Source organism: Leucopleurus acutus, assembly GCF_964270905.1.
Source record: "Leucopleurus acutus genome assembly, chromosome: 6".
Classification (NCBI taxonomy): Eukaryota; Metazoa; Chordata; class Mammalia; order Artiodactyla; family Delphinidae; genus Leucopleurus; species Leucopleurus acutus.
This window is the reverse complement of record NC_139149.1, coordinates 71,135,974-71,152,358: the sequence shown is the minus strand read 5'-3', so window position 1 is coordinate 71,152,358 and position 16,385 is coordinate 71,135,974. Positions and strand designations below refer to the sequence as shown.

Here is a 16,385-nt window from a genome sequence, read left to right as displayed (position 1 = left end):
AACATAGTTTTCTGAATTGTAAAAATTAAAGAACTAAATGAAAAATATAGAATAACATACAGTTAATGAAACAAGATCTAAGACTTTAGTTCTGATTTATTTTTGTATATTTCAGATATTTATTTTCAAAAATTTCAACATAGGTCCTTTGCTTACCTTCTTCCTGCTTTCTTAAGAGATAATTGATATACCTTTTTTACTTTTTCTAGGCCTGTACTTTACATTATAAAATTAGACACTGAGTTTGTGTTGTGCAGTGATGAGAGCTGGGATACTGCTCCAATAGCAGTGAGCATCACTGACCTGTGAAGAAGACCACATGCAGAGGAAACAAACTTGGACTGAAATCAGTGATAGCTTACTCATCAACTGTGTTCTCCCAAGATCTCAGAAGAACATGTATACAGTTAAATGGGTTCCCTCAGAAGGGTGGCAAGATGGCCGAGTAGAAGGATTTGAGCTCACCTTCTCTCATGAAAACACCAAAAACACAACTAATGGCTGAAGAACCATCGACAGAAAAGACTGGAACCTATCAAAAAAGATATTCTACATCCAAAGACAAAGAAGAAGCCACAAAAAGATGGTAGAAGGGGTGCTTTCATAATATAATCAAATCCTATACCCACCAGGTTGGCAACCCACAAACTGGCAACTTAATTATATCACAGAGGTTCTCCCACAGGACTGAGAGTTCTGAGTCACACATCAGGTTCCCCAGCCTGGGGGTTTGGCACCAAGAGGAGGAGCCCCCAGAGCATTTGGTTTGAAGGCTAGCAGGTCTTGAGTGCAGGAGCTCCATCGGACTGGGGGAAACAGAGACTCCACTCTTGGAGGGTGCACACAAGGTTTCATGTGCACAGGGACCCAGGGCAAAGCAGTGACTCTGTAGGAACCTGGGCCAGACCTATCTGTGGGTCTTGGAGTGTCTACTGGGGGTCAGCTGAGGCCCACTGGGGGGCAAGAACACTGGTGGCAGAGGCCCCTGGGAAAATTCCTCAGCATGAGCTCTCCCAAAGGTCACCGTTTTGGCACTGAGACCTGGCCCCACCCATTAGCCTGCAGGTTCAAGTGCTGGGATGCCTCAGGCCAGAAAACCAACAGGATGGGAACACAGCCCCACCCATCAACAGACAGGCTGGCTAAAGTCCTCCTGAGCCCCTTGACACAGGCCTGTCCACCAGAGGGACATGACCCAGTTCCACCCAAAGTGGGCAGGTACCAGTCCCTCCTGCCAAGAAGCCTGCATAAGCCCCTGAACCGACCTAACCCACCAGGGGGCAGACACCAGAAGCAAGAACTACAATCCTGCAGCATGCGGAATGGAGACTACAAACATAGACATTCAGGCCAGAAGGGAGTGGTATGATATATGTAAAGTGAAGAAAGGGAAAAATGTACAACCAAGAATACTCAAACCAGCAAGGCTTTCATTCAGATTTGACAGAGAAATCAAAAGCTTTACAGACAAGCAAAAGTTAAAAGAATTCAGCACCACCAAACCAGCTTTATGCCAAATGCTGAAGGAGCTTCTCTAGGAGGAAAAGAAAAGGCCACAGCTAAAAACAAGAAAAGTATGAATGGAAAAGCTCACCAGTAAAGGCAAACATAACAATAAAGGTAGGAAATCATCCACACACAAATATGATATCAAAACCATCAATCGTGAGAAGAGGAGAGTATAAATGCATGATATATTGGAAATGCATTTGAAATTGAGACCAGCAACTTAAAACAACCTTGCATATATATAGACTTCTTTATCAAAACCTCATGGTAACTGTATCTATAATAGATACATACACAAAAAAGAAAAAGGAATCCAACACTAAAGATAGTCATCAAATCACAAGAGAAGAGAAGAGGAAGAGAAGAAAAAAACCCTACATAAACAAACCCCCCAAAATTAAGAAAATAGCAAGTAGAGGCAAGACAGGACACGTGCCCCTGAGAGGCTGGGGTATGGGGGCAGTTCCCACGCTCAGAGGGGCCCACACATGGAGAGGGGATCAGCAGGGATGGGGAGAGACTTTTGGGGGATCAGAAGGGAACACGGCCAGCATTTTCCCCATTGGCTCCGGACCCTGGGGTCCCAAGCCTAAACCTTCGCCCCCTGGCTGTGCTGAGCCTAGGCCCTGTCCCTCAATCCCCCAAGGCCTTTTCCGGCATGCCAGTCCTGAGCCTATGCCCTGTTCCCCTCACCTAGTCCCCGACCCCCCATCGAGGTCTTTTCTGGCCCTTTTTTATTTTTGGTTGCTGTTGTGGTTTGGTTTTGCCTTGTTGTTGTTTCATTTATATTTTTATTTTTTCTAATGTATTTTTTATTCTAATTTTATTTTTTATTCTCTGTTGTTGTTCTCCTTTTTGTTTGTTGCCAATTTTTTTTTTTTTTTTTTTTTTTTTTTTTGGCTGTGCCACGCAGCTTGCAGGATCTTGGTTTCCCAGGCCAGGGGTCAGACCTTAGCTCCTGTGGTGGGAGCACTGAGTCCAAACCACTGGACTAACAGAGAACCTCAGACCCCAAGGAATATTAATTGCTGTGAGATCTCTGGGAGGTCCTCATCTTGGCACCAAGACCCAGCTCTACCCAACTGCCTGCAAACTCCAGTGCTGGATGCCTCAGGCCAAACAACCAGTAAGAGAAGAACATAACCCCACCCATCAAAAAAAAATGAGATGACAAAAAAATATGTTACTGATGAAGGAGCAAGGTAAAAAACTACAAGACCAAATAAATGAAGAGGAAATAGGCAAGCTACCTGAAAAATATTTCAGAGTAATGACAGTAAAGATGATCCAAAATCTCAGAAATAGAATGGAGGTATGGATCGAGAAAATACAAAAAATGTTTAACAAGGATGTAGAAGAACTAAAGAAAAAACAAACAATGATGAACAACATAATAACTGAAGTAAAAAATACACTAGAAGGAATCAGTAACAGAAGAACAAATAAGTTAGCTAGAAAATAGAATGGTGGAAATCACTGCTGAGGAGCAGAATAAAGAAAAAAGAATGAGAAGAAATGAGGACAGTCTCAGAAACCTCTAGGACAACATTAAATGCACCAACATTTGAATTATAGGGGTTCCAGAAGAAGAAGAGAAAGAGAAAGGGTCTGAGAAAATATTTGAAGAGATTATAGTCAAAAACTTCCCTAACATGGGAAATAGGCACCCAAGTCCAGGAAGCACAGAGAGTCCCATACAGAATAAATACAAGGAGATACACACCAAGACACATATTAATCAAACTAACAAAAATTAAATTCAAAGAAAAAACATTAAAAGCAGCAAGGGAAAAGCAACAAATAACATACAAGGGAATCCCCATAAAGTTATCAGCTGATTTTTCAGCAGAAACTCTGCCAGCCAGAAGGGAGCGGCAGGAAATACTTAAAGTGATGAAAGGGAAAAACCTACAACCAAGATTACTCTACTCAACAAGGACCTCATTCAGATTCAACAGAGAAATCAAAAACTTTACAGACAAGCAAAAGACAAGAAAATTCAGCACCACCAAAACAGCTTTACAACAAATGCTAAAGGAACTTCTCTAGGCGGGAAACACAAGAGAAGAAAAAGACCTACAGAAACAAACCCAAAACACTTAAGAAAATGGGAATAGGAACATATGTATTGATAATTACCTTGAATGTAAATGGATTAAATGCTCCAACCAAAAGACACAGCCTGGCTGAAATGATAAAAAAACAAGACCCATATCTATGCTGTCTACAAGAGACCCACTTCAGACCTAGGGACACATACAGACTGAAAGTGAGGGGATGGAAAAAGCCATTCCATGCAATTGGAAATCAAAGAAAGCTGGAGGAGCAATACTCATATCAGAAAAAATAGACTTTAAAGACTGTTACAAGAGATAAGGAAGGACACTACATAATGATCAAGTGGTTCAATCCAAGAAGAAGATGTAACAATCAAATATTTATGCACCCAACATAGGAGCACCTCAATACACAAGGCAAATGCTAAGAGCTGTAATAGGGGAAATTGACAGTAACACAATAATAGTGGGGGACTTTGGTTTCCCACTGAAACCAATGGGCAGATCAGCCAGACAGAAAATAAGGAAACACAAGCTTTAAATGACACAACAGACCAGATAGACTTGCTATTTATAGGACATTCCACACAAAAGGGACAGAATACACTTTCTTCTCAAGTGCACATGGAACATTCTCCAGGACAGATCACATCTTGGGTCACAAATGAAGCTTCGGAAAATTGATATTGTATCAAGTGTCTTTTCTGAACACAATACTATGAGATTAGAAATCAATTAAAGGAAAAAAACTGTAAAAAATACAAACACATGGAGGCTAAATAGTACACTACTAAACAACCAAGAGATCACTGAAGAAATCAAAGAGGAAAGAAAAAATACATAGAAACAAATGACAATGAAAACACAACAACCCAAAACCTATGGGATGCAGCAAAAGCAGTTCTAAGAAGGAAGTTGACAGCAATTCAATCTCACCTTGAGAAACAAGAACAATCTCAAATAAGCAATCTAACCTTACACCTAAACCTTACACCTAAAGCAACTAGAGAATGAAGAACAAAGACAACTGAAAGTCAGTAAAAGGAAAGAGATCATAAAAATCAGAGCAGAAATAAATGAAATAGAAATTAAGATAACAATAGCAAAGATCAAAACTAGAAGTTGGTTCTTTGAGAAGATAAAATTGATAAACCTATAGCCAGACTCATCAAGAAAAAAAGGGAGGACTCAATAAAATTAGGAATGAAAAAGGAGAAATTACAACTTCCACTGCAGAAATACAAAGGATCATAAGAGACTGCTACAGGCAACTATATGCCAATAAAATGGACAACCTGCAAGAAATGGACAAATTCTTGGAAAGGTACAACTTTCCAAGACTGAACCAGGAAGAATTAGAAAATATAAACAGACCAATCACAATTAACGAAATTGAAACTGTGATTTAAAATCTTCCAACAAACAAAATCCAGGACCAGATGGCTTCACAGGCCAATTCTATCAAACATTTAGAGTAGAGCTAACACCAATTCTTCTCAAACTCTCCCAAAAAATTGCAGAGGGAGGAACACTCCCAAACTCATTCTATGAGGCCACTGTCACCCAAAACCCGACAAAAATATCACAAAGAAAATTACAGACCAATATTACTGATGAACATAGAATGAAAAACTCCTCAACAGAGTACTAGCAAACAGAATCCAACAGCACATTAAAAGGATCCTACACCATGATCAAGTTGGATTTATCCCAGGGATGCAAGGATTCTTCAAAATACGCAAAACAATCAATGTGATACACCATTTTAACAAATTGAAGAATAAAAAACATATGATCATCTCAATAGATGCAGAAAAAGGTTTTGACAAAATTCAACACCCATTTATGATAAAAACTCTCCATAAAGTGGGCATAGAGGGAAACTACCTCAAAATAATAAAGGTCATATATGACAAAGCCACAGAAAACATCATTCCCAATGGTGAAAAACTGAAGGCATTTCATCTAAGATCAGGAACAAGACAAGGATGTCCACTCTCGCCACTATTATTCAACATAGTTTTGGAAGTCCTACCTGTGGCACTCAGAGAAGAAAAATAATAGGAATTCAAATTGGAAAAGACAATGTAAAAGTGTCACTCTTTATAGGTGACATATTATATATAGAGAATCCTAAAGATGCTACCAGAAAAGATGCTACTACTAGAGCTAATCAATGAATTTGGTAAAGTTGCATGATACAAAATTAATGCACAGAAATCTCTTGTACCTCCTATACACTAACAATGAAAGATCAGAAAGAGAAGCTAAGGAAATAAACCTAAGTAAGGAGGCAAAAAACCTGTACTCAGAAAACTATAAAACACTGATGAAAGGAATCAAAGACGACACAAACAGATGGAGAGATATACCATGTTCCTGGATTGGAAGAATCAATATTGTGGAAATGACTATCATACCCAGGGCAATCTACAGAGTCAGTGCAAGACCTATCAAATTGCCCGTGGCATCTTTCACAGAACTAGAACAAAAACTTTTACAATTTGTATGGAAACACAAAAGACCCGTAATAGGCAAAGCAATCTTGAGAAGGAAATGCAGAGCTGGAGGAATCAGGATGCCTGATTTCAGACTATACTACAAAGTACAGTAATCAAAACAGTATGGTACAGGCACAATAATAGAAATATAGATCAATGGAACAGGATAGACAGCCCAGAGATAAACCCATGCACCTGTGGTCACCTAATCTATGACAAAGGAGGCAGGAACATACAATGGAAGACAGACAGTATCTTCCATAAGTGATGCTGGGAAAACTGGACAGCTACATGTAAAAGAATCAAATTCAAACTCTACCTAACACCATACACAAAAATAAACTGAAAATGGATTAAAGAACTAAATGTAAGGCCGGACACTATAAAACTCTTAGATGAAAACATAGGAAAAACACTGACATAAGTCACAGCAAGATCTTTTTTGACCCACTTCCTAGAGTAATGGAAATAAAAACAAATGGGACCAATTAAACCTAAAAGCTTTTTCACAGCAAAGGAAACCATAAACAGGATGAAAAGACAACCCTCAGAATGGGAAATATTCTGACCAAATATTTACAAATGAAACAACTAACAAAGGATTAATCTCCAAAATATACAAACAGCTCAAGCAGCTCAATATCAAAAAAAAACCAAACAACCAAATCCAAAAATGGGCAGAAGATCTAAATAGACATTTCTCCAAAGAAGACATACAGATGGCCTGGAGGTACATGGAAAGCTGATCAACAACACAATTATTAGAGAAATGCAAATCAAAACTATAATGAGGTATTACCTCACACCAGCCAGAATGGACATCATCAAAAAATCTACAACAAATGCTGGAGAGGGTGTGAAGAAAAGGGTACCCTCTTGCACTGTTGGTGGGAATGTAAACTGATACAGCCACTATGGAGAACAGTATGGAGGTTCCTTAAAAAACTACAAATAGAACTACCATATGACCCAGCAATCCCACTACTGGGCATAAACCCTGAGAAAACCATAATTCAAAATGAGACATGTACCCCAATGTTCATAGCAGCATGATTTACAATAGCCAGGACATGGAAACAACCTAAATGTCTATTGATAGATGAATGGATAAAGAAAATGTAGTACATATATACAATGGTATATTACTCAACAATAGAAAGGAACAAAATTGGGTCATTTGTAGAAATTTGGATGAACCTAGAATGTGTCATACAGAGTGAAGTCAGAAAGAGAAGAACAAATATTGCATATTAATGCATTATGTGGAATTGAGAAAAATGGTACAGCTGAAACCTATTTGCAGCGCAGGGACAGAGATGAAGACATAGAGAAAGCAGGTGTGGACATGGCGGGAAGGGGAGGATGGGATGAACTGGGAGATTAGGATTGACATAAATATACTACCATGTGTAAAATAGATAGCTAGTGGGAACCTGCTGTAGAGCACAGGGAGCTCAGCTCAATGCTCTGTGATGACCTAGATAGGTGGGAGGGGTGGTGGGTGGGAGGGAGGTCCAAGAGGGAGTGGATATATGTATACATACAGCTGATTCACTTCATTGTACAGCAGGAACTAGCACACTGTCAAGCAATTATACTCCAATTAAAAAAAAGATTAAATAAATAAATAACCTAGGGGTAGTAGAAAGCATGTAGAAGGTACTCAATTAAGATCTGCTGACCAATGAAGGCTTATTAATGAACAGACTCCAGTGGAACTTTTCTGAAAGAAAACAATGAGTAAATTAGTATCATCCACATTCAGCACCCTCTGTGTCTTCAGTTCAACAAGCCAAGCCCCAGGGACACAAATATGAACAAGATGTAGTCCCTGATCTTAAGGAGTGTACAGACTTGTGGGGACACAGATGTGTAGGCAACTGTGATATTTACAAAACACATGGGCACGTCTTATCTCATTTACATCATGAGAACCCAAGGTAGCTGGTATAACACGTGACTTTATACTCAATGTTTAGAAGAGAAACTGAGGTTAAGTGACTTGTCCAAGATCACTCCAGTAGTACGTGGAGTTGTAACAAGAACCCAGTTCTGACTCTAAACCAAGGGCTCTTTCTGCTGCACACTAATGTTCCAGCATAACATGCTTATTTCCCAGTGCCAGTGACGATAGAGAAATCCAGCTCATGAAAAGCATTGATATCTAGTGAGTGAGAGGCAGGCATTGATGGCATCAAGGAAGGCAGGCTTTGAAAAGCACCTGTGAATAGTTAAATATTTTTCTTCTCATTAACTATAATTTTTTAAATACCAAAAAGAATTTGAGGTTACTTTTGACAAAGCATGATATCATATATATTTTTTTATGTTTAAAAGAATAAAGTAATGAACAGAAATAGAGATGAAATCCCTGTGTCAGAAAATTGAGGGTAAGAATAGGTGGGCATAACTCTTAGCTCTGAGCTTCCTGAGAGACAAAGCAAACTGGGAAGTGACAAGGTTCTTGTATATAAAAGGAGGTGGACTAATTTTAATTTTAGCATATATTATCACCATTTGTCCTCTGATTTCTGAATCACACAGCAAAAATCAGTATTCTTACAGAAAACATTGATTTGAAAGTATAGCATTTTACCAATAAAAAAAGTGAATTTGTTATATTTGTAAATTCTGTGGGTTGATCAGAAAAAGATTTGGAAATTTGGTAACAACATACTCAATAGCACATGATTGCCAACATTAATGGTTTGGTCTGTTCTGTAAAGGAAAATGGGAGAAATGGCATCCAGTTTAGAAGGATCATGCAGCAGAGTATCAGAAATGTAATGGGGATAGGGGGGTGAGAAAAAGATTGCCCTCTTCATAAATAGTACACATTTCAAGTTCTTAACTGAGTGAACTATAGCCAAAATGCCATATCAAACACAAGATGACATTCACCAGCTATAAGGATATTTCATCATTCATTCGCTCATTCCACAAACAGTTACTGAGTGCCCAGAGTGGGCATTCAAGCCCTGTCCTTAAGGATGAAGACAGAGCAGTGAACAACACAGACAAAAATGCCTGCCTTCGCCAAGCTTTCATGAGGCAAAGCCTAGCATGTAGCACAAATTAAAGATGGATGTGTACTTTGTCTATGAGAGAGCTGGAGTTCCCACAGTCACACTGGCATCCAAATGAGACATCCTAAAAAGGCTACAGCCCTGTGTTACTGCAGACTGTGAAACGCATGCTTGGTTTTTGTCACAGAACTATCTAGAGCATAGGGGCAGCTAGGAAGGGAGGTGCAAACACCGATCCTAACTGCCGTAAAACAGGGCTGAAGAGTGGGTCCCACCTTTGAAGCTCACATCGGATGGAGGGTGGGCCAACCCTCCCGCTGCAGAAGTAGCCAACAAGCACCTCCTTCAGTTTGAGGAAATGGTCCTCTCCTGCTATAAAGATGGCTTTAAGGAGCAGTTGGGGGTGGGGGAGCTACACCAGCCACAGAAGCTGTTAGACAAGGTAAAAAATATATATATATATATATATATATATATTTATATATGGTTTTTAAGACCCATACATGCATTTATTCAACTAATATTTATTAAATCCTCACTACATATGCAAAAAGCACCATGGTAGGAACTAGGGAAAGAGAGAGGGGAGTGGGTGGAGACATGGTTCCTGCCCTCATGTCTCTTACCTGCTAGAAAGAGAGTCAGACATTGAACAACTAATCAATTAATTAAAAGTAGAACATCTACTAGGAAGAACGATTGGAGTCTATAAGAACTTTAAAAGGGCAAATTAACCGAGTGCGAAAGATAACAGAAACCCTTTACACAATCCCACTCACTTTCTCACTCTCTCCTCTCCCTCTCCTCCATTCCGTCCCCTCCCCCATCCCTCCTCTCTCAGACACACATGCACACACACTTGTGGGCACACAGGTGCATACACAGGCACACATAGCTATGATGTAATCAGGCACCTCTTTGTCTTCCTTTCAAAGAGACAATTTTTGAGCTATAAATACTAAAGATACTATTCATTCTGGCTTTTAGGCCAACAGGCTGCAACCCTGGCAAAATCATGCCAAAATTCCTACTCTGAGTTAGGATGCAGTCAGGTCTAGATGAAAAAAGGAATGTTTCAACTGATTACATCTTCAAATATTTCCTAGTTATTTGAGTTTATGGTTGTGCTTGTCCTTCTTGATACTTAATTAGAATGTACAGGCCTCAGATATGAGCTTGCAGGAGACAGACAGTGTTCAAAATGAAAATGACAGCTTTCCATTGGCTTGTGTGCTGTTCTATAGCAGCTCAGTGTCAGGGGTTGAAGTTAAGCTAAACTACATAAAACCAGAAGATGTAAAGGCTAAAGTTGAAAAATTAAAACTTAGAGTCTACATATACTGAACTTTGGCTATTCAGTTATAAAGTCAAATTGGAAAAAAAGCATAATAAAAACAAGTAAGGAACATAATTTTGGACAGAGCATTGAGCTGGGCAGATTTTAAAACTTTTCAATTAAGTTATATAACTACAAAATATTTGTGGTAGATAAAAATGAGAAAATACAGGTATATAGAGAGATAAAAATACAGCCATATTTAATAACCAAAGCACTTTCCATAAAATGACTATATCAAAGTATTTAACCAATTCTTTATTATTGGGCATTTATGCTTTTGCCTAATCTTTATTAACACAAATGTTTTGATGAACACCTTTATATATGCATTTCTGCACATCTCTCATTTTTTTATAATAAATTCTTAGAAGTAGAATTTCTTAGCTGGGCAGTATTCAGATGTTTAAAATCAGAATTAAAGCAATAGCCAACTTCAGAAAACAGAAATCATAAGTAACACAATAACAGTGGGGGACTTTCACACTTCACTTTCATCAATGGACAGTTCATCCAGAGAGAAAATCAATAAGGAAACACAGGCTTTAAATGACACATTAAACCAGACAGACTTAATTGATATTTATAGGACATTCCATCCAAAAGCAGCAGAATACACATTCTTCTTAAGTGCATATGGAACATTCTGCAGGATAGGCAATATGTGGGGCCACAAAGTGAGCCTTGCTAAATTTAAGAAAATTGAAACCATATCAAGCATCTTTTCCAACTATAACTCTATGAGATTAGAAACTGACTACAAGAAAAAAAAATTATAAAAACCACAAGCAAGTAGAGGCTAAAAAATATGTTACTAAAGGACCAAGGGATCACTGAAGAAATCAAAGAGGAAATCAAAAAATACCTAGAGACAGATATTGGAGATTGGTTCAAGATGGTGGGGTGGAAGGATGTGCTCTCAACTCCCTCTTGCGAGAGCACCGGAATCACAACTAACTGCTGAACAATCATCAATAAGAAGACACTAGAACTCACCAAAAAAGATACCCCACATCGAAAAACAAAGGAGAAGCTGCAATGAGATGGTAGGAGTTGCACAATCACAATAAAATCAAATCCCATAGCCGCTGGGTGGGTGACTCACAAACTGGAGAACACTTAAACCACAGAAGTCCACCAACTGGAGTGAAGGTTCTGAGCCCCATAGCAGGCTTCCCAACCTGGGGGTCTGGCAACAGGAGGAGGAATTCCCAGAGAATCAGACTTTGAAAGCTAGTGGGATTTGATTGCAGGACTTCGACAGGATTTGGGAAAACAGAGACTCCACTCTTGGAGGGCATACACAAAGTAGTGTGTATATCAGGACCCAGGTAAAGGAGCAGTGACCCCATAGGAGACTGAACCAGACCAACCTGCTAGTGTTGGAGGGTCTCCTGTACAGGTGGGGGCGGGAGTAGCTGTGGCTCACCACAGGGACAAGGACACTGGCAGCAGAAGTTCTGGGAAGTACTCCTTAGTGTGAGCCCTCCCAGAGTCCACCATGAGCCCCACCAAAGAGCCAGGTAGACTCCAGAGCTGGGTCACCTTAGGCCAAACAACCAACAGGGAGGGAAGCCAGCCCCACCCATCAGCAGACAAGCCGATTAAAGTTCTACTGAGCTCTTCCCAACAGAGCAACACCCAGCTCTACCCACCACCAGTCCCTCCTGTCAGGAAGCTTGCACAAGCCTCTTATCCACTAGAGGGCAGACAGCAGAAGCAAGAAGAACTACAATCCTGCAGCCTGTGGAACGAAAACCACATTCACAGAAAGACAGACAAAATGAAAAGGCAGAGGACTATGTACTAGATGAAGAAAAAAGATAAAACCCCAGAAAAACAACTAAATGAAGTGGAGATAGGCAACCTTTCAGAAAAAGAATTCAGAATAACAATAGTGAAGATGATCCAGGACCTCAGAAAAAGAATGGAGGCAAAGATCCAGAAGATGCAAGAAATGTTTAATGAAGACCTAGAAGAATGAAAGAACAAACACCTAGAAGAATTAAAGAACAAACAGAGATGAACAATACAATAATTGAAAAATACACTAGAAGGAATGAATAGCAGAATAACTGAGGCAGAAGAACGGATAAGTTACCTGGAAGACAGAATGGTGTAATTCACTGCCACAGAACAGAATAAAGGAAAAAGAATGAAAAGAAATGAAGATAGCCTAAGAGACCTCTGGGACAACATTAAATGCACATTATAGGGGTCCCAGAAGGAGAAGAGAGAGAGAAAGGACCAGAGAAGACATTTGAAGAGATTAAAGTTGAAAATTTCCCTAACATCGGAAAGAAAATAGCCACCCAAGTCCAGGAAGTGCAGAGAGTATCAGGCAGGATAAACCCAAGGAGAAACACATCAAGAAACATATTGATCAAACTGACAAAAATTAAAGACAAAAACTATTAAAAGCAACAAAGGAAAAATGACAAATAAAATAAAAGGGAACTCCCATAAGGTTAACAGCTGATTTCTCAGCAGAAACTCTACAAGCCAGAAGGGCATGGCATGATATATTTAAAGTATTTAAAGTGATGAAAGGGAAGAACCTAAATCAAGATTACTCTACCCGGCAAGGATCTCATTCAGATTCAAAAGAGAAATCAAAGGCTTTGCAGACAAGCAAAAGCTAAGAAAATTCAGCAGCACCAAACCAGCTCCACAACAAATGCTAAAGTTACTTCTCTAAGTGGGAAACATAAGAGAAGGAAAGGACCTAATAAAACAAACCCAAAACAATTAAGAAAATGGTAATAGGAACATACATATCAATAATTACCTTAAAAGTGAATGGATTAAATGCTCCAAACAAAAGACACAGGCTCACTGAATGGATACAAAAACAAGACCCATATATATGCTGTTTACAAGAGACCCACTTCAGACCTAGGGACACATACAAACTGAAAATAAGGGGATGGAAAAAGATATTCCATGCAAATGTAAATCAAAAGAAAGCAGGTAAAATAGACTTTAAAATAAAGAATGTTACAAGATACAAGGAAGGACACTACATAATGATTAAGGGATCAATCCAAGAAAATATAACAATTATAAATATATATGCACCCAACATAGGATCACCTCAATACATGAAGCAAATGCTAACAGCTATAAAAGAGGAAATTGGCAGTAACACAATAATAGTGAGGGACTTTGACACCTCACTTACACCAATGGACAGATCATCCAGACAGAGAATTAATAAGGATACACAAGCTTTAAATGACACACTAGACCAGATAGATTGAATTGATATTTATAGGACATTCCATCCAAAACCAGCAGATAACACTTTCTGCTCAAGTGCACACGGAACATTCTCCAGGATAGATCACATTTTGGGTCACAAATCAAGCCTCGGTAAATTTAAGAAAATTGAAACCATATCAAGCACCTTTTCCAACCACAACACTATGAGATTAGAAATCTTTTACAGGGAAAAAAATGTAAAAAACACAAACACATGGAGGATAAACAATACATTACTAAATAACCAAGAGATCACTGAAGAAATCAAAAAATACCTAGAGAAAATAACAATGAAAACATGATGATCCAAAACCTATGGAATGCAGCAAAAGCAGTTCTGAGAAGGAAGTTTATAGCAATACAATCCAATCTCAAGAAACAAAAGTCTCAAATAAACAATCTAACCTTACACCTATTGAAAGTAGAGAAAAAAGAACAAAGAAAACCCAAAGTTCATAGAAGGAAAGAATTCATAAAGATCAGAACAGAAATAAATGAAATAGAGAAAAAGAAAACAGTAGCAAGATCAATAAAACTAAAAGTTGGTCCTTTGAGAAGATAAACAAAATTGGTGAACCTTTAGCCAAACACATCAAGTAAAAGAGGGAAAGAACTCAAATCAATAAAATTAGAAATGAAAAAGGACAAGTTACAACAGATATTGCAGAAATAGAAAGCATCATAAGAGACTACTACAAGCAACTCTATGCCAATAAAATGGACGACCTGGAAGAAATGGACAAACTCTTAGAAAGGTATAACCTTCCAAGACTGAACCAGGAAGAAATAGAAAATATGAACAGACCAATCACAAGTCATAAAATTGAAACTGTGATTAAAAATCTTCCAACAAACAAAAGCCCAGGACCAGATGGCTTCACAGGCCAATTCTATAAAACATTTAGAGAAGAGCTAACACCTATCCTTCTCAAACTCTTCCAGAAAACTGCAGAGGAAAGAAAATTCCCAAACTCATTCTACAAGGCCACCATCACCCTGATATGAAAAGCAGACAAAGATATCACAAAAAAAGAAAATTACAGACCAATATCACTGATGAATATAGATGCAAAAATATTCAACAAAATACTAGCAAACAGAATCCAACAACACATTAAAAGGATCATACACCATGATCAAGTTGGATTTATCCCAGGGATGCAAGGATTCTTCAATACATGCAAAACAATGTAATACGCCATATTAAAAATTGAAGAATAAAAACCATATGATCATCTCAATAGATGCAGAAAAAGCTTCTGAAAAACTCTACACCCATTTATGATAAAAACTCTCCATATAGTGGGCATAGAGGGAACCTACCTCAACATAATAAAGGCCATATATGACAAACCCACAGCAAACATCATTCTCAATGGTGAAAAGCTAACAGCATTCCCTCTAAGGTCAGGAACAAGACAAGGATGTCCACTCTCGCCACTATTATTCAACATAGTTTTGGAAGTCCTAGCCATGGCAATCAGAGAAGAAAAAGAAATACAAATTGGAAAAGAAGTAGTAAAACTGTCACTCTTTGCAGATGACATGATACTATACATAGATAATCCTAAAGATGCCACCAAAAAACTACTAGAGCTAATCAATGAATTTGGTAAAGTTTCAGGATACAAAATTAATGCACAGAAATCTCTTGCATTCCTATACACTAACAACAAAAGATCAGAAAAATAAATTAAGGAAGCAATTCCATTCACCACTGCAACAAAAATAATAAAATACCTAGGAATAAACCTACCTAAGGAGGTAAAAGACCTGTACTCAGAAAACTATAAGACACTGAGGAAAGAAATCAAAGATGACACAGATGGTGAGAGATATACCATGTTCTTGGATTAGAAGAATATTGTGAAAATGACTATACTACAAAAAGCAATCTACAGATTCAATGCAATCCCTGTCAAAGTACCAATGGCATTTTTTACAGAACTAGAACAAAAAACCTTAAAATTTGTGTGGAGACATAAAAGACACCGAATAGCCAAAGCGGTCTTGAGGGAAAAAAATGGAGCTGAAGGAATCAGACTTCCTGACTTCAGACAATACTACAAAGCTACAGTAATCAAGACAGAATGGTACTGGCACAAAAACAGAAATATAGATCAATGGAACAGGATAGAAAGCCCACAGATAAACCCATGTATCTATGGTCACCTAATCTATGACAAAGGAGGCAAGGATCTACATGGAAAAGAAAGTCTCTTCAATAAGTGGTGCTGGTAAAACTGGACAGCTACATGTAAAACAATAAAATTAGAAAACTCCCTAACAACATTCACAAAAATAAACTCAAAATGGATTAAAGACCTAAATGTAAGATGGAACATTATAAAACTCTTAGAGTAAAACATAGAAAGAATACTCTTTGATAAATCACAGCAAGATCTTTTTTGACTCACCTCCTAGAGTAATGGAAATAAAAACAAAAATAAACAAATGGGACCTAATGCATCTTAAAAGCTTTTGCAAAGCAAAGGAAACTATAAACAACATGAAAAGACAGCCCTCAGAATGGGAGAAATTATTTGCAAATGAATCAACAGACAAAGGATTAATCTCCAAAATATATAAACAGCTCATGCAGGTCAATATTAAAAAAACAAATAACCTGATGAAAAAATGGGCAGAAGATCTAAACAGACATTTCTCCAAAGAAGACATACAGATGGCCAAGAGG

General features: G+C 38.2%; 1 protein-coding gene across 1 annotated transcript in view; it reads right to left on the bottom strand.

The window, feature by feature from the left end:
* Positions 1-16,385, bottom strand: part of FSIP2 (fibrous sheath interacting protein 2) — a gene marked incomplete at both ends in the record, with an annotated part of 127,877 nt that overhangs the window by 46,078 nt on the left and 65,414 nt on the right. The window contains one exon of the mRNA XM_082841580.1: positions 9,369-9,477. Coding sequence (XP_082697706.1) covers positions 9,369-9,477 — 109 coding nt within the window. The remainder of the gene's footprint in view (positions 1-9,368; positions 9,478-16,385) is intronic.